This window comes from Cheilinus undulatus, linkage group 10, assembly GCF_018320785.1.
Source record: "Cheilinus undulatus linkage group 10, ASM1832078v1, whole genome shotgun sequence".
NCBI classification, from domain to species: Eukaryota; Metazoa; Chordata; class Actinopteri; order Labriformes; family Labridae; genus Cheilinus; species Cheilinus undulatus.
The window spans coordinates 47,721,222-47,740,002 of record NC_054874.1 but is presented as its reverse complement, the minus strand read 5'-3'; the positions used below and the strand labels follow the sequence as shown (position 1 = coordinate 47,740,002).

Below are 18,781 nucleotides of genomic sequence, written 5' to 3'. Positions count from 1 at the left end.
TAGATAAAATCAGAGGAAACTTTAATTTTAAAATATCAAAAGTTGCAGACAAATTCCTGCATTCTGTCTTCAAAGTCTTCTAAATTCAGACATGCAGGAGGTTTACACATATGAACTACAACCGTGATAAAAGCTTGATTTAAATGTTTATACACACGTCTGTCGGTGAGATTAAACATGTCTGAGGGTTTATCCATGATAGACTGATGATTTTGACGGCAACATTTTATGAGAGAGACGAGCTGTAGGAGCTGGGTGAGACAGAAACAAAGCCTACAGCACCCTCTGCTGGACAACAACACAGAGACTGCTGACTGCTGCACGAAGAACCAGGATGTTTAATCTGGAGGAGGAGAGTCAGTTTTACCATAAGGTACAGGTTGGTCATCACCTGGGGCCCTGTGCTCCAAGGGCCCCCAAGATGAAGTCAATAAAGGTGAGCATCAGATCAGGTGAGATCTGGGACATTTTCTGTCCTGCACATGAAATTTAAATCACCAGAACCAAAAATCTGAGAACGCTCAGTTGTTATGAGGAAAATGTGAAGGTAGTGTGAGTGTTGCTGAAATATCATTTTAATATCAGATATCTCCAAAATGGATTTGTTCTTGTCCCAGCCTCTAAATGACAGAATGTTAATAAATGTTTCTAGCTATTGCTACAACAGTTTCAAAATCACATTTACATAAAAGTATTAGTTATTAGTTACGTCAGTGGTTCTCAACCTTTTCAGCCCACTACCCCAAAAATAAAGGTGCCAGAGACCAAGGACCCCCACTCTACCTGAAGGTGGTTGAACACAGCCATGAGCATCCTAGAATAGTCATGTGGAGACAAGGCCGTCCATTAGGGGGGAAAAATGGGAGATCTTTCTGGGGCCCAGCCAAATGGGGGCCAGCAAAATCATGGTCCATTGTAGAGTTAAACTGGGGTATTTTAACCACTTTTATCAAAGAAACAAAATTTTATTCATTTGTGTAGTAAGAAGCCCTCATAAAATGTAAATCCTTCCATTAAAAACAGAATTAAAATACGTTAAAAATAGCTACAATGGATAATAACGGCAAAAAAATGGTGGGAAAGGTGGTGAAATTAGATTTTGAAAGTAGCAGAAATGTGTTCGAAATGCCAAAAATTAGACAAAAGTGGCAAAAAATGGGTTAAAGTGGTAAAAATGGGCATATTAAGTGGTAAAAGGGATTAAAAAGTGGCTAAAATGACGTTAAAGTGTCAAAAATTGGCAGAAATTTGGTGAAATGGGATGTAAATTGATCAAATTAATGGCAAAAAAGAGTTAGCTAAGGCAGAAATAGTCAGAAACTGGCAAAAATGGGCTTTTCAAATTGTGAAATGTGGCTTGAAAAGTGGTAAAAGGTGTTAATAGTGGCAGTAATGTGTCAACAGATTCAACAATAGGCAGAGAGTGGCAAGATTTGGTGTAGAATTGGCAAAAACAGGCAGAACAAAGTGTTGAAAAGGGTTTCAAATGGACCAAAAAAATGGGTTTTAAGTTGCAAAAATGTGTCAAAATTGATCAAATTGGTGGGAAAAAGTGAGAAAAAAATGGGTTGAAATCTGGTGAATTTGGTGTGAAGTGGCAACAGTATAATGCAAAAATGTTCTTAGTTTTTTCAAGGCATCTGGAGACCCTCTCTCAGTGTCTTGCGACCCCAAATGGGGTCCCGACCCCAACGTTGAGAACCCCTGAGTTATGTAATAGTTAATATATAATAGCTATTGAGCCGTGTTTCTCTAGTTTCAGCCCTGTTATCGTGTCATTTTTAATCACCTTAAATCTTTTTTTACCCACGAGTCTGAGAAAATATTCAGAAATCAAAACTGAAAAAAGCAAAAAGAATGTTTGAATTCTGAAATATTGGTCATGATAGATTTACAAAGGGCCTTAAATTGTTAAAAAGTCAAATCTTTGATTTATTTATTTATTTTGGGGGGAACTGGATTTGACTGGGACTGATAAAGGATTACGTGTCCCTTAAGAGTTCCTTTGATATCCTAATGCATTTGTCCCTAATGACAAAAACGTCTGCTCCCCAAAAACTACTGTAAAAATAATATATGTTAACATTTATCTCCACTTTAACGAGTCAGTCTTTTAAACATACTTCAGCCTGAAACATACATACTGAACATGAACTATATTTTTGGAGTTTAACCCTTTAAAAGTTAATGTGTTTACACACCTCCTCTGTTTTTAATAGAACAAAATCACGAAAACTCAAATAAAACACAGAAACACAAACAGAAACACACTCATCATGTCAGTAGAAGGCTCCCGTGCAGAAAACAGTAAAAACTGTGAAATTTTGCTGCATTCTTTGAATGTGAAAAATAGCACCGCCTAGTGGACAAGCATAAAAATAAGCAACTGGAAGCCAGTAGTCCAAAATGAAATCTTAAAGTAAAAGAATGCATGAGCTTATGTTAAGATAAATGTGGGATCAAAAATGGAAATTTCAAACATTTTCTATGGGACATTTTTGTCCTTAGGAGCAAAAGTGTTGTCATTTTAGGCTAATTTAAGTAAGTGAGACAGTAATTCTTGAATTTTTAAAAAATGAATATCCTCTGAAAAATTTGACCTTTATTCAATCAACAGAGAAAAATATGGCCTAAAAATAAAATAAAACTGAATGGCACAAAAATATTCCCAAGTCTATTACAGGTTAAAATAAGTAATCATCAAATAATAATGGTTATTATTACCATCATCATTATTATTATCAAGGTTAGATTTTATCATTATCAACAGAGTCTAGACCTGCGATCTTTGTAAAGTGTCTTGAGATAACTTCTGTGGTGAACGAGTGCTAAACAAACAAAGATTGGTTGGTTGATAAGCTAAATTCAAATATCAGTTTCAGTAAAGGAGTTGCACAGGAACAACAAATTTAAATCCATTAAGGTCTTTGACAGCTGACCTGGACCACTGCACACTGCAAAAAGGAGACACACCGGACTATGAGCATCAGGAGGGTCATCATTTAGACCCTGGTAGTTCTAAAGGGGGTCATCATTTAGACCCTGATGATTAAGTACTAGTCAGTAAATTTTAATGATCCATAAAGTCCTTGTGGAGGCCCCCTGGTCCCAACATTAAAGTCCAGTCCCCTGAAAAGTTCTTCCTGTTAGTCTAATGATTGTACTGTAGATCCCTATAGATCAGTGATTCCCAAACTGGGGTACTCGTACCCCCAGGGGTACACAAAATGACGTAGGGGGTACGTGAAAAATAAAAATAAAAACACGATTTGAAAACAGCCTGATTACATTTTGAAACTGGCGTACAAATAGACAAAGGCCTACAGTCTGAGGTGCCTGCTCACATCACCAAAAATTTATAGTAACATATGTTCAGTCAGACCCCCCTCTCATTAAAGCTGTGGTGAGTTTGTACTTAACAGTTTCAAGTTCATAACTGAATATGTTCTAGAAATGTAAATTTCTTTTTTCAAAAGTGAACTGGTGTTGCTCATTGAAAATGCTGATAATAAATACGTTTTGTGAGAAATAATCCACTTTAAGAGACTTTATTTGTTTGTTATGCACGCCAAATGTGGGAGGTGGGGTTGGCGGCAGGCTTACAGACACATTTCTTTTTCTAGCTGCTATAAGTGCATGAGAGTAGGGGGTACATGGCCGGAGGTCAAATGTCTGAAGGGGTACGGGCTCTGAAAAGTTTGGGAACCGCTGCTATAGATATATCGATTACTGCGGGGTTAACTGATCAATTAATCTAATGAGACAAAGCAGTGAGACAGAGAGGTTTTAAAGAGAGTGAATGACAGAGACTGGAACAGTTCAGCATATCACGACTTTATAAACTGAGAAAAACCTCCACCATTCAGTCAACACATACACCACCGATCCATGATAAGGCACATTACAGCTGATCGATCACTGATCAATACACTACACATGTTTGGTCTGCAGAGGGAGACACAACAAACAAACAAACAAACAAACAAACAAACAAGCAAACATGGAGGACAGCATCAGGAACCACACACTTCCTCTGATTGATTGATTGATTGACAGCTGGTCAAACCTGTTTGGTCATATTGATCACCTGTGGCTGTCAGAGCATGATTTCAAGTCTTTGGTACCAGCAGCTGATCAATCAATCAATCAGTTCATCCACTCACTGATTGAGTTTTGGTTTCAGCTGATCAGTTTTGACATTTTCAATAAACTTTGGATTGTTTTAAAAAATAAACAGATCTTAATCAATCATCAATAAAACTCTGATTATCAATAAACACACAAAAATACAGCCGGGGGCGGAGCTTAGATCTGGTTTCCACTCATTATTGATCAGTAAACAGTGATCAGTAACCTCTGGGGACGGCAGACGGTCAGAGGTGAATGAATGTTGATTCTCTGGTAGAGTCATGGCTGACTCAGACCTGGTCCACATGTGGGCGGGGTTTGTGAAAACAGAGGTTTGTCTTTTTCTAAATATCAAAACGGCGTTTTAGGTCCCTGTAAAAATACTGCTACTACAAACTACGATGTTAAAAATGGAGGGAAAAAGCCAGTTTCACCAACATTCCACCCTCTCTCTGAACTCTGAACCCTGATGCCTGACCTTTGAGGATGGTGTCATGGGTCTCCACCTACTCCAAGCAGACAAGCCCCGCCCTAGCGTTGGTGGTTTCAGACCACACCTAGGTCAGGTTGGTGGTCTGATTCACAGTCATGTTTTTGAGGACGTGGCGAGTCTGTTTTCAAAACTACCCACCGACAGAAGACCAGCCTTGGACCGGCCAGGCTCACCATTCACACATGAAGCTCAGCGTTATGTTTTATTTTGAAGTCACACCACTACATCCTGTATCACCATCAGCTGATAAAGTATGGAGATGTTCTTGGTCCCAGCCCTTTCACAATTAAATACTTTACTTATTAAATAATCCAATCAATAATCAATTACAGATCCAGGTTTATGAACCAGATCTAAACCCCGCCCTCATCATCCCCACCAGAAAAGCCCTGACTACATTACCCAGCAGCCCTGATTGTCTCTGACTTTCAAAATAAAAGGCTCGTGAAGGCAGTGTTGCTGCAGCAGCGTCTGACGGACAGACGGAGGCAGCTGATTGGTTAGAGACATAGTCCAATCAGAGGCGAGGATTCAGTCCGTCAGAGGAGAATGTCACAAACATTCGGTCCGTCTGTTTGTGCAAAACAACAAAATCAGCTGATGATTCCAGCAGGTCCGATCGATCGATCGATCAGAATTAAAGCTTCAAGTGTCTAAGGCACGTTTGGTTCTGTCAGTCTGACTCCTGGTCACGGTTTCCCCACGTCCACCGTAATCTTGGTGTACAGGTCCAGCTTCTCCAAGCTGACCACGGAGTATGACAGCGAGTTGATCCCGTCTTTGTGCATCGTCTCTCTGGTGTGAGCGATCCTGTTAAACCTGGATGGACCAGAAGCCATTAAAGACACATACACAGGCGTTTCATAAAATCTGCTATTTTCATCAAATAAAGAGGATTCAGACATTTATGAAGGGGGAAAAAAACCACAATATAGAGCAAATCTTTTAGTGTTACCTCTGAGGGTTGGGCTCATTCTTCTTGTCTCTCTGGTGGCGAATCATTCGACATTTGCCCTGCTCACCGCTCGGTCTGGAGATAGACATTCCTTTAGATGCCAGCCTGAAAAAAACACAGGTGAAGGTCACTGTGAATTCTGGGTAAACAGCCAATCAAAACATTTTCATTTGACCTTTATTTTACCAGGTGAGTCAATCAAAGAACTCTTTTTTTAGAGGAGACCTGGCCAGCTGATCATGAGACTCATCAAGAACTAGGGTGTGACCACTCAGCTATGACTGTTTAACGGTTTCATTTTGACATTTCTGAGTCTTCAGTTTCCTCCTTTCCTCTAGAGGGCACTCTTATGTTTTCAGATGCATACAATTGAAAAATTAAAAATGTAAATAAGACGAGGTCTCCTACCTGTTGTAGATGTCGTCATCCTCGCCGCCCCACCCCCAGTAGTTGTTGGGGAAGCCGTTGATCTTCAGGTACTGTTCCTTACTCAATGAGGACACGCCCCCAAAATACTGGTTATAAGGCAACCTGGGGAAAAACACGGCATTAGGATTGGTGTGGGAGGAGAGGAGCGTTCCAGGAGAGTGGAGAAACAAGCCTCACTTTAACTCCTGGTTTATACGTCCGTCACACATCTAAGCACCTGAAGGGTCACCAGATTACACAGGAGCAGGTTTCACCACTATATGCTTTAACTCTAAAGGAGGGACTAGAGATCGAGCCTAGTCTGCTTTAAAAGGACCAAACTGATAGAGAGATTGCACCTTTTTGATTCTTTATCTGGTTGTGATGGATGTTCTGATTCAAACTCAACATTAGAGACTAACGTTCATGAGGATGAAGAAAACAGCAGCTGTCTGTCCGTCTGTCTCTCTGGGTTCATCCTGTAAACATGAGCTGAGCTGTATGAGATAAAAACAATTTAACCTGCTCTGTGGCAGGAAACAGGAAGTGAAGAGGCTGACAGATGGTGGTGTTTCTTCCTCTGTCAGCACTTCCTGTCACAGATCTCTGTTTCAGTCTAAACTCACTCCCCCCTGCTCCCTACACCATCAGTTTTAACTATGGGGCGGCACCAAAGTTCTCATTAGGAGGTGTGAGGCTCTGACAACTCTGAGAGGGTCACTTCCTAAACATTCCAGTAAAAATTCCCCAATAATTCCATTTGGGTGAATTTAAGCAAATTCACCCAAATTTTTTTTTTATCAAACTCCTTAAAATTGTAGAAATACAATCCCTAAAATTTCATGAAAATGACAGCGAATTCCTCCAAATATCCCCCAAAAAATCCCTTAAATTCAATCAAAAGGACCTACCCCAAAACAAGTAATTCCCAATTAAATTCCCAAAAGTTTCCCAAAACTCAGAAATACATCTCCAAATCTGCATATATCCCTGAAAAGTTCCACATTCTCCTCAACATTCAAAAACATATGAAAATGCTCAAGCACATTTTCAATTCCAGTAGAATTCCTGAAAATCTGAGAGGAAATTCTCCAACATTTTAGGACTTTCAGCTCAGTGGATCCTGAAAAACTGTCTCTGTGTTGTAGAAAAGCCAAAATGTCCTCCTCTATTCATGCAGGTCTGTCGAGGTAAGACACTAGGGCAGTGGTTCCCTAACCGCCCCACTTTAGGAACCACTGCCACAGGCTTTGTTCACTCCCCACATCCACCCCTGACTCCGCCCTAAAGGCGTGGCCTTTGTTTTGAACACATTATTCCCTTTACACAAGGACATCCAGACAGGGGTTGTGTCAACCTGACCTCCCACTTCCCTACTGACAACTGACCTAACACCTTCCTACCTAAGCTGGTAGTTCAATGGTTTTTCCATCAGTGTAACTATGAAACCAGGTGTGTACCTGAAGCCAAACTTGTCCATGGAAACAGACAGGTGCCGTGGTTGGCTGAAGCACTTGTAGGTGTTGCGGTCGTCCATGGGGATCAGGTCCACGTCACTGAACACAAAGCACTCGTAGTCGTACTCCTTCAGGGCCTCAGTGTAGCCGATGTTCAGCAGCTTCGCCCGGTTAAAGATCTCCTCGCCATCCTGATGGAGAACAGAAACGGCAGCGGATTTAGACATGACCACAGAGACATCACTCTGATTATTCACATATTTTTCACTTCAATGTTAAATAACCTGAGTAAATACTAAAGTTGAACCTTCTGGAAGGTGTACACCCCACCATCTGGAGTCAGACTAACACAGCATTTCACCAAAAGAACATCAGACCAATAGTCAGACATGGTGGTGGTAGTGTGATGGTCTGGACCTGGACCTGGACTCCTTGACCCATGAGTTCTGCTCTTGCTGTACCAGAAAATCCTGAAGGAGAATGTCCGGCCATCAGTTCATGACCTCAAGCTCAACCACACTTGGGTTATGGAGCAGGACCATGATCCCAAACACACCAGCAAGTCCACCTCTGAATGGACTAAAAACTAAATGAAGGTTCTGGAGTGGTCTAGTCAAAGTCTGGACTTAAATCTGATTGAGATGCTGTGGTATGACCGTGCTGGAAAACCCTCCAGTGTGGCTGAATTTGTCATTAACACTTGCTTCAGTTGTTGCTGCCAAGGATGGAACAACCAGTTATTCGGTTGAAGGGCAATGACTTTTGTAGGACCAGGAAGGTTTGGATGGATTTAACCTTGATTGTAAAATCATTATTTAAAAACTCTCTTTAGTATTTACTCAGGGTATCTGTGGCTAATATTAACATTAGCTTGATGATCTGGAACACTGGTATTCCAAACTCTGCAGAGGTGAGTCACCACCTGGAGGCAGATCTAGTTCTTCCTCTGATGAAGTGAAACTTTAATATACACAGTGTAATTAAGGCTGTATGTGGGCGTGGCTCTGATGGCTCTGGAATGATGAAGGCAGAGGTGATAAATCATGATGTGGCAAAGAAGAAGAAGAGAAGGATCAAAGACAATCAGGAGGAAAGGGCTGAACGAGTGCAGCACCAGACCAAGGTGGATTACATTTACACCTATGGACGTCCGCTGATAGATAAACGATGGAAGCTTTGGAAGAAACTGAAAACACAGAAGTTTCCTGTCTCGCTTCTCCCTTTTCAGACAGAATCACATTAAAAAAACAGAACAAAGACCGATTGAAACTTCAATTATTCTCCCTCTAAACTCTGGTGAAATCTCCATTTCAGTTTTGTTTCTCAGGAACAACCCCATTCTGGTTGAAGTTTTCTTTTTATATGAAGCAAGGATGTAATGTTTACCGGCTTTGTTGAGATCTTTCTTAAGCCTGTAAAAAACTTGAAAGGATGACATCTTTAAAGGCAAGGATGGAATGTTTCATAGGCTTTGATGACATCCTTCTAAAGCCTATAAAACCTTGATGGGATGACATCTTTAAAGTCAAGGATGGAATGTTTATAGGCGTTGATGCCATTTTTCTTAAACCGATTAAAGGCTTTAAAAGATGGCATCATCTTAAAGGCAAGGATGGAATGTTTCATGGGCCTGATGACATCTTTCTAAAGCCTGTAAAAACTTGAAATGAGAACATCACCTTAATGGGAGAGAATGGAATGTTTATAAATGTTTGGACCCTTTTAGTCGATTATTTCCGTTGTAATGTAGTTTAATCCGTGGGAATGCAGCCTGTTGAAAAACAGTGAGTAACTGAAGGATGAGTGACGCTAATGACTAAAGGTTAAATGCTGTAAGGTTCAGATTTATACCATGTTTGAGATGTTTTTAGAGTCTTTTCATCTAGAATACGCCATCTAAGACTGACTATAAAAGGATGTTTGTTCAGTCTTAACTCAAACATAAGGAGAGGGTTGAGGCATATTAAAAAGATGAAACCAGGAGAGCGACGATTACAGCTTTATAAACAGATTAAAACACGACGACAGTTACAGTCAGCTGCTCCTCTTTGCTGTTTGTTCAGCTCTACAAACCATGATAGTTATCCTTCAAGTCAATATGTGCTTAAATATATACAAAGAGGCTAAACACCGCAACTCATCAGCAGTTTGCCGAGGCTAATCTCAAAAGGAGGCGACCTTTCCCGTAGAGACAGCAGCGTGCTTCACTTGTTACTGAGAGGTTTTAATTGTGACACTCATTGTGTCAGGAGACATTTCCAGAACTTAAAATGGTTCTTTTTTATCACAAATCAGCAGTTTAAAACCAAACCAGTGACAGAGAGCCTAGACTGGCCTGCATCCAAAAGGCAAGGATGGAATCTTTAATAAGCTTTGATGACATCATCTTCAAAGAATGCCTGTGGAATGCTTTTAAAGGCAGAAGACTGAATGTTCATGAAGCTTGGGATGTTGTTTTTCACCATCCATTTTAGTCCAACAGTAGGCCGTAGAAGCGTTCCACCCACTCTCCAAAGGTTACCAACAAATGTCAGACAACCTAAAGGAAAGACTGTTGGTTTATACGGGTTCTCATAATCACAGAGAGATTAGCCACCAGCTAAGAGGCTAGCAGTGGCTCTTTAACAGGTTTTAAACATGCTTTTAAAGGCAGCACTGATATACCATAAGCTTTGATGGCATCAGCTTTAAGGGCAGGTATGGAATGTTCTCCAAGCTCTAAAAGATTACATTATCTCCAAGGCAAGGAAGGAAAATTTCATAAGCTGTACTGGATGCCATCATTTTTACAGGCAACAATGGAATCTTTCAGATGCTTCAAAGGAAACACCTTTAAAGGCAAAGATGGAATGTTTAATACGCTTTGATGACATCACCTTTTAAGCCAAGGATGGAATCTTTCAGAAGCTTCAAAGGACAAATCTTTAAAGGGAAAGATGGAATGTTTAATACACTTTGATGACATCACCTTTTAAGGCAAGGATGGAATCTTTCAGAAGCTTCAAAGGAAGCACCTTTTAAGGCAAGGATGGAATGTTTTATAAACTTTAAATGGTTGCATTTTCTTTGAAGCAAAGTATGGAATGTTTGATATGCTTTGATGACATAATCTTTCAAATGCCTATTTCAGTCATAAATAAGACATCATTAAAGGCAGAGGATGGAATGTTGCTGAGGCTGGGGATGTTTTAGGGGCTGTTCCCCTATATTTTTGCCGAACAGAACGCCATAGTATGAAAGTGGGTGGAGCTGTTAAGGAGTGTGGGTTTCTAGCTAGTTCCACCCACTTTTTCAACAGTTGCCAACAAAGTTCAGTCGACATGAGGGGAAGGCTGTGCTCTAATAATGATAGAGAGATGATGTATTAGCCACGAGCTAAGAGGCTAGCGCTGCATTTTTACCAGCTTTTCTCCCTCATCGTGTCAGTTATGACCTCAGTACCTGGCCAGTAGCCCCCAACTGACTGCCTCCATGCTGCACTGATGCAGCAGGAGCCCTGACCAAGTGCTGAGAGCAGAAATAAACATAATAATCAGAAGGTGGATGTTTCTATGTTATATATTTGTGTTTTGACTGGTCTGTAAAATTCTAATATTCTGACTTCATGACCTGTTATCATCAAAATTAAAACACTAAAGCCTTTAAATATTTGTTTTATTCATTCTTACTGGTCTGTGACAGTCTACCTGTCTGATGATCTTCTCAGGTGTCTGATGATCTCCTCAGGTTTCTATGACAGGCATTTGGCTGCAGGTAGTGGTTTCTAGGTAACAGACACCAGCACGGCGCTCTCAGGTGTTGTTTACTACCTGCAGGACTGACAGAGTGCTGCCTCGACACGCTCAGATATGAGCACACAGGAGGTGTATAAAAGATTCAGAGCCAACAAAACAAACATGAAAAGGTCTGAGAGCCCAGAACAGCTGCAGGAACACTCCTTTAGGCTCCACCCTCTCCTGCCAACATTTTACACATATTTGACTGAACACAGGTATTAACCTTAATCTGTACCTCAGATGCACTTTAAGCCCTGGATCCTCACCGAGTCAGCAGTTTCCTGTAGTTATAGTTGACTTTAGTTATAGTCAACTATTGTTGTATATACTTAACTATAGTTTTATATAGTTAATCACAGTAATATATAGTTAACTTAAGTAAGCTGTATATAAGACTATAATTAACTATAGTTATAAATAGTTAATTATGGTTGACTATAGTTATTTATATTTTATCATATTTGTACATAATTAATTATAGTTAACGATAATTAATAATACTTGTATACATTTAATTATAGTTGTAAATACATCAGACACACATCTTGATCTTTACTGAGTAAGCAGTAGGGGTGGGACAAAAAAATCGATACACTGAAATATCGCGATACTTCTTGGCGTGATACTGTATCGATATTTTAAAATGCAGTATCGATATTTTATTAGCTAATTATTCACTTCGTTGGTGCGGTAGTTTGTGGTGTAATTTCACCCCCTGACAGCTAGTTGGCGGCAGGTATCGCCAGCTGGCAGCTGATTCTTGTCTCTTCTCTCTTGAAACAACAAGATCACGCGAGACTTCCGGTCTGCGTGAGCCGGTTGCTTGTACCTACCCAGCAGAGCGACTTCTGCTGCATTCATAGTGAATGTGTGGATTTCTTTTGGCTTCCAAAACATTAAAGACAGCACAAACTTAGACAGGAGTTAGACTGTTGTTTGCAAGATATGCTACGCAGGAGTAAAAGACTCAGACAACACGACGAATCTACGAGTTAGGCATCATCGCGTTAGCGCTACAGCTCATGGCTAACGTCAACAAACAAGCCCGTTGAAGCTACCGCTGGTCTCTACTCATGCAACCATAATCACAGTCGTTTTATTTGTAAGGGCCTGTCCCGTGTAGTGTCGTTAAGAATGACGGCTTCGGTAACACAAGAAAGAAACACTGGCCTGTCACGTCATGCCCTCCGCAAAACACAGTCCATCAGTCCTTAAAGCTGGACGTGACGATCAGCTCGTCTCCCATAGTCTCCCTCCACAAACACGTTATGTGACATTAAAAAACTTATATAATTTGAAATATAAAAGATTGGAGTTCATTCACCCTATAACAATTTATTCCCATTTTCTTAAAAAACAAACAAACAAACAAAGGTAGCATTTTAATTCAGTGCAACAAATGGGGAGAATCCTCATCTTCAGATTGAACAAAGATAGATAAAATGCGAGATGATGCAGAACTACATATTTTTTAAATAGCTTAATTCTACATTGATAAACTCCATATTAACTTAAAATTATATAATAAGTTTTATATATATATGTATAAATATATATATGTGTATATATATATATACATACATACTACGCACATGTATGGACTTTATGCACTTCATATTCAGTATTTAGCTCAGTCTGTGTCAAATTCTGTGAAATTGACACTGAATTGTTGTGAATAAGCCTAGAAATCCTGCACTTAACCATTTTATAACTATTTTGTATTCTCTAGTTAGACCTATTACGTGATTATCGTTATACAATTGTCTTGCAATATATCGATTATTGCAGTATCACTGTATCATGATTATATCGGTATTTTGGACCATGTATCGCATATCGTATCGTATCGTGAGGTACCCTGTGATTCCCACCCCTAGTGAGTACCCTCTCCTCGCCAAACTAGCCAAGCGGTACCTATATGTACCAGGGACAAGCGTCTCTGCTGAACGTGTCTTCTCTACAGCCAGGGACATTGTCACCGCTCAGAGGAGCAGCTTCACCACAGAGCATGTTGACCAGCTCTTGTTTTTGCACAAGAATCTTGACATTCCCAAGCACTAGCTTGATGAAGAGCATAGTTAAATGTAGCAGCAGAGTACTTTGAAAAAGTATATATTTTTGTTCATTGTATTATGCATTTAGTTTACTACTTTTGATGTCAAGGGTTTTGAACAAAACACTTTTCAAATTCAATTTCATACAAAGTTCAAGGCAAAAATTTTGGGTTTTCAGGGGCTCAGTTTGACTTGACATTTGTTTTCTTAAAGCAGTGACTGAACAGGAACAGCTAAATAAGCCAGAGAAAAATGTTTTATGTATCTTTTTATATTGTACATTTGTTTGCCTTTTTTACTTACAGTCCAGGCTTTGAAAAGGGTTTAAGTGCACTTTATAATGGAGTATGTTATCTTAAAGGCTCCTATTTGTGTGCAGATAAATGCAGCAGTTTACTTCACAAAGTCTATATTCTATCTCATTTTATCAGAAGGGTTTCAGATGTTTTCTATACTGATTATCGCTGCTTTTAAATGCAGTCCAGGCTTTTGAAGAGAGAGTATAAACAGGTGGTTAAAATATATTGCTGAGTAAATCCTAAAAACTAACTCACATGTGATGTGTATTTTTCCTGATATAGTCTTTAGGCATCATTATCATTCATCTTTTTCACTGGTGTTTAAAAAGCTAACTAAAGATTGCAAAATCGGCAATATAGTAGAATCGCAATTTAAATCGAATCGGCACCTGAAAAATCGTAAAAAATCGAATCGGGAGAAAAGTGAATTGTCCCAGCCCTAGTAAGCAGTTTCCTGTTTTTATATATAGTTGACTATAGTTAAAGTTGACTATAGTTGTAACTGGCTAACTATTGTTTTAAATCGTAAACTTTAGTTGTATATAGTTAACTATTGTTTTATAGAGTTAACTAAAGTTGTATATAATTTAAAGATAGTTGTATATAGTCAATTACAGTTAATTATTGTTAACTAATGTTAATTAAAGTTATATTTATTTAATTACAGATGTATATAGTTAATTATAGTTTTATATAGTCAATTATAGTTAACTATTGTAAATAATAGTTATATTTATCTAATTAGAGTTATATAGTTAACCATAGTTTTACATAGTTAATTATAGTTAACTACTATTAATTATATCCATCCATCCATCCATCTTCTTCCGCTTATCTGAGATCGGGTCGCAGGAGCAGCAGCCTAAGCAGGGAAGCCCAGACTTCCCTCTCTCCGGCCACTTCATACAGCTCTTCCCGGGGGATCCCGAGGCTTTCCCAGGCCAGCTGAGCGACACAGTCTCTCCAGCGTGTCCTGGGTCTTGCCCGGGGCCTCCTCCCAGTGGGACTTGCCCGGAACACCTCACCAGGGAGGCATCCAGGAGGCATCAGGACCAGATGCCCGAGCCACCTCATCTGGTTCCTCTCAACGCGGAGGAGCAGCGGCTCTACTCCGAGTCTCTCCCGGATGGCCGAGCTTCTCACCCTATCTCTACGGGAGAGCCCAGACACCCTGCGGAGGAAACTCATTTCAGCCACCTGTATCCACAGCTTGTGACCATAGCTGAGGGTGGGAACGTAGATCGACCGGTAAATCGAGAGCTTGACCTTTCGACTCAACTCTTTCTTCATCATGACAGACCGATGCAGAGACCGCATCACTGCTGACGCCGCACCGATCTGCTTGTCCATCTCCCACTCCATTCTTCCCTCAATCGTGAACAAGACCCCAAGATACTTGAACTCCTCCACTTGGGGCAGGATCTCATTCCCAACCTGGAGAGGGCATTCCAACCTTTTCCAAATGAGCTACTGTTAGTTACAGTTATATGTATTTAATTATATTTGTATATAGTTATGTATAGTTTTATATAGTTAATTATAGTTGATTATAGTTAACTATTGTTAACTATAGTTACCTGTATTTAATTATAGTTACATTGTTAACTACAGTTTTATAAAGTAATTATAGTTAACAATTGTTAGTTATAGTTATATTTATTTAATTACAGTTGTATATAGTTTAACTAGAGTTTTATATGGTTAATTACAGTTAACTACTGTTAATTATAGTAACATATTAATCAAAGTGTATACAGTTTATTTTTCTATAGTTAATTATAGTTTACTTTTGTTAATTGTAGTTAGATTTATTTAATTATGGTTGTATATAGTTAACTGTAGTTTTATGTATTGTTAGTTGTAGTTAACTATTGTTAGTTGTAGTTAACTATTGTTAATTATTATAATTATTCAATTATAGTGATACAGTTAACTATAGTTGTATATAGTTAATTATAGTTAGTTATATATAGTTGTCAGTTGAGTGAACTATGGTGTCAGTCTGTTTAAACAGTGGAGAGTAAACAGCCATCAGCGTGTACACAGTGAGTCACATTTCAGCAGAGTAAGTATCATTTCATCACCATGCTGATAACAAAAAGCAGAGATGATGAAGTTTTAGATCTTTATTGTCTGACTGGTGAAACAGAGCAGCAGAGTTAGCACAGATTCAGAAAGAAGAACAGGAGTTAAGCATTAGAGTTAAAAGTTTCTGATGAGAACAGTCAGCTGGAAACAAAGAAGAAGAAGAAGAAGCCTGATTTACCAGAGCAGACGCTGCTATTGGCTGACACCAAGAAGGGGGCGGTGACAATGTCTCCAGCAACCACAGCCATTGGTCAGAAAAGCCTAACATGCAGAAGGAGGAGGAGGGAGGGGAAGGTGGTGTGAGAGAGGGAAAGTGAGGAGGAAACTCTGGGAACAAGGAGAGAGAAGGAGGAAGAGGATGAGGTATGAAGAAAGAGAAGAGAAGTAGAAAAGTGAGTCACAAACAACAGAAGCAGAATAAGGGTGACGAGTCAGAGCTCCTCAATGACCACAGGAGCTTCTCAGAGCTCTTCAGAGATCATCAGAGATGCATCAGTGGGTGCAGAACTAACATGATTGGTACATTCTCTATCCGTTTCTCATTGGCTGGTTCATCCAAAAACCCAAGAGCAGAGGCGAGTTTAAAGCTCAGAGAAAGTTTTATACATGAACAGAGGAAGAATCAGAGCTCAAGTGGACATTCAGGTCGTTTTCACACCTGATAGTCCGGGGGACTTGGTCCGTTTTGGGATGGAAATTGCAACACTGTCGCACTTTTCTTTGGCTTCGTTTGCATTCATACTGCTCTTTGTCAAACGGACCAAACCGTCTGAACACCTACAACATTGGCCCGATAGGGGCGCTGTTGTCACAAACAAACGGCGACCAAGAAGAAAAGCAGGTGTAGAAGAATAAGAAACGGGGAACTCCAGCTCCTTCCACCGGTCTTTTTTCCACATAAAACAATGAAAAAAAAAAAGAATTTACGCTGTCTTGGGGTTTCTGCTCTTGCATTGGGGCTTAAGGAGCAGTCAGCGAGACGGTGAGCTGTCCAACATGTTGTTCTTTACACGAGACGAAAAAAAAAGCACGGACTACGACGTGTTGCCATGGCTACACAGACGCCAAGCGAGGTACCGACATGTATTTGAGTTTATTAAATTACATAAATCCTTTTATCATTACGCTTTATGCGACTTTCTGTCTTTGGTTCACAAGTTGGTCCGCTTTGCTTTCACACCTCAAACGAACCACACCAGAGTTCATTTGGAAGCGGACCGAGACCCCCTGTTTTCAAGTGGACCAGAGTCCACTTGTTTTGTCTGCACCAGAGTTCGTGTGAGCTTTCACAGCACTCCAAACAAACCGGACTATCTGGGAAAACGGACCAGAGTTCGTTTAAAGTGGACCAAACAGCTCTGGTGTGAATGCGCCCTAAGGGCACAAACAGAGAAAATCTAAGAACAAGGAGGTGGTTTAGAGCACTAAGGTAGGTTTTGCAACAATAGTGACTCCATAAGCCATCCCATTTCACAGGGAAGATGTCACCACCCCACCACTGGACATCAAGGGGTCAGAGTTAGAGATGGGACTGGGCCTTTATACTGCAGGAGTCCTGGGAGCCTAGTGGTGAAGTGTGCAGGCCCCGTGTACAGAGGCCAGGTTCTAATCCAAACTGTCCTCTCCTGTGCATCACCCCTCCCCCCAGCCCCCAAAAATAAATGTTAAAAAAAAGCAAAACTGTGAGATTTCAGTCCTGACTCCTGCCATGCCTGTTCTGTGAAATCATTTTTAACATTTGAAATGTCAGTGGCATTGCACCTCTATTCAAGCTCAAAGCCAGCTTCATTTAAACAAACATGCTGCAGACTGGCAGCTGAAACTCAGATGTGGAACACAGACTCTGCAGTAAAACCCTGTCCTGCTCTTTAAATCTCTTAGACCTAGAGTCTTTGACATTTTCCAACAGTAACTGCTAATTTAAGGACAGATGTTTCAAATCAAAAGTCTTCCAGCAGCTCAATGGACAGCCCTTTTTTCCATGCTGGAGGGTTCTTAATGTGAAACATGTGCAGGAAGTGATCATCCAACTTCCTGAGTTTTTACTACCAGAAACTCCACAAAGACAAGAAGACCGGAGCTAATCACTGTTAGATCTAGTCTGCTGATCCTGGACCTGACTGGAGGCTTTTCCCATCTAATAATCCACCTAATCCTCAGTGTGTGGTGTCAATCTGGTTATTATTTTATTAATCCATGGAACATGGATAGGATGGAATTTTTTATAGGCTTTGATGACATCATATTCAAAGGCAAGGATGGAATGATTTATCAGCTTTGATAACATCATATTCAAGGCAAGGATAGAATGTTTAATAGGTTCTGATGACATAATTTTCAAAGGAAAGGATGGAATGTTTTATTGACTTTGATGACATCCTATAAGTTTTATAAGCTGCAAACTACTATATATACGAATGAAAAGGTGGCATGTTTCATAGGCTTTGATGGCTTACTGAAAGGCAAGGATGGAATGTTTTATAAGCTGTACACCATCAAATCATATTTAAAGGCAAGGTTGGGATGTTTTATAGGCTCTGATTATATTTTATTTAAAGGCAAGGATGCAATTTTTACAGGCTTTGATGACATCATATTCAAAGTCAAGAATGGAATGTTTTACAAACTTTGATGACAACATCTTCCCAAAGCCTACTTTAGTCTTTAAAGGATGGCATCATCAAAGGCAGAGAATGGAATGTTCTCTGTAGTTGAAAACCTTTGGAAAATGTGAGGGACTGAGGCTGTGAGTTCGTCACCCACGGCTCCAGAAGTTGCCAACAGAGTTCAGTCTTCCTGAGGACAGATTGTTGGTATATCTGTGTTGAAACGGTCGAGATAGATGGGGTTTTCCAATTACAGTGAACGGCTCGGCTCTACTTGATTTGGCGTGGCACAGCAGGCCAGAGCAGCCGGGGATTTGCTTTTCCCAGAGCTATACCCCTTTTCTGGGCGTGACTAGAGCAGATGACGTGGCATTCTGAGCCCTCCTCGGTCTGATCTCTAAACTTTCTGATGTGATTGACTTTACATCTTTGTAAAGCAAAAATCAAACTGAAGACTGACAGCTCCGCAGGTCGCTCTTTCCCCATTCTCGCTCTCTCTCTACAATCAATAAACAAT

The 18,781-nt window shown here is 40.1% G+C and overlaps 1 protein-coding gene across 1 annotated transcript in view; it reads right to left on the bottom strand.

Annotated features, from left to right (window-relative positions):
• Positions 1-2,639: 2,639 nt before the first annotated feature.
• Positions 2,640-18,781, bottom strand: part of b4galt1l (DP-Gal:betaGlcNAc beta 1,4- galactosyltransferase, polypeptide 1, like) — a 35,285-nt gene continuing 19,143 nt past the window's right edge. The window contains exons 3-6 of the mRNA XM_041797905.1: positions 7,445-7,632; positions 5,985-6,107; positions 5,577-5,681; positions 2,640-5,440 (exon numbers count right to left, since the gene is read on the bottom strand). Coding sequence (XP_041653839.1) covers positions 5,311-5,440; positions 5,577-5,681; positions 5,985-6,107; positions 7,445-7,632 — 546 coding nt within the window. The 3' untranslated portion in view covers positions 2,640-5,310. The remainder of the gene's footprint in view (positions 5,441-5,576; positions 5,682-5,984; positions 6,108-7,444; positions 7,633-18,781) is intronic.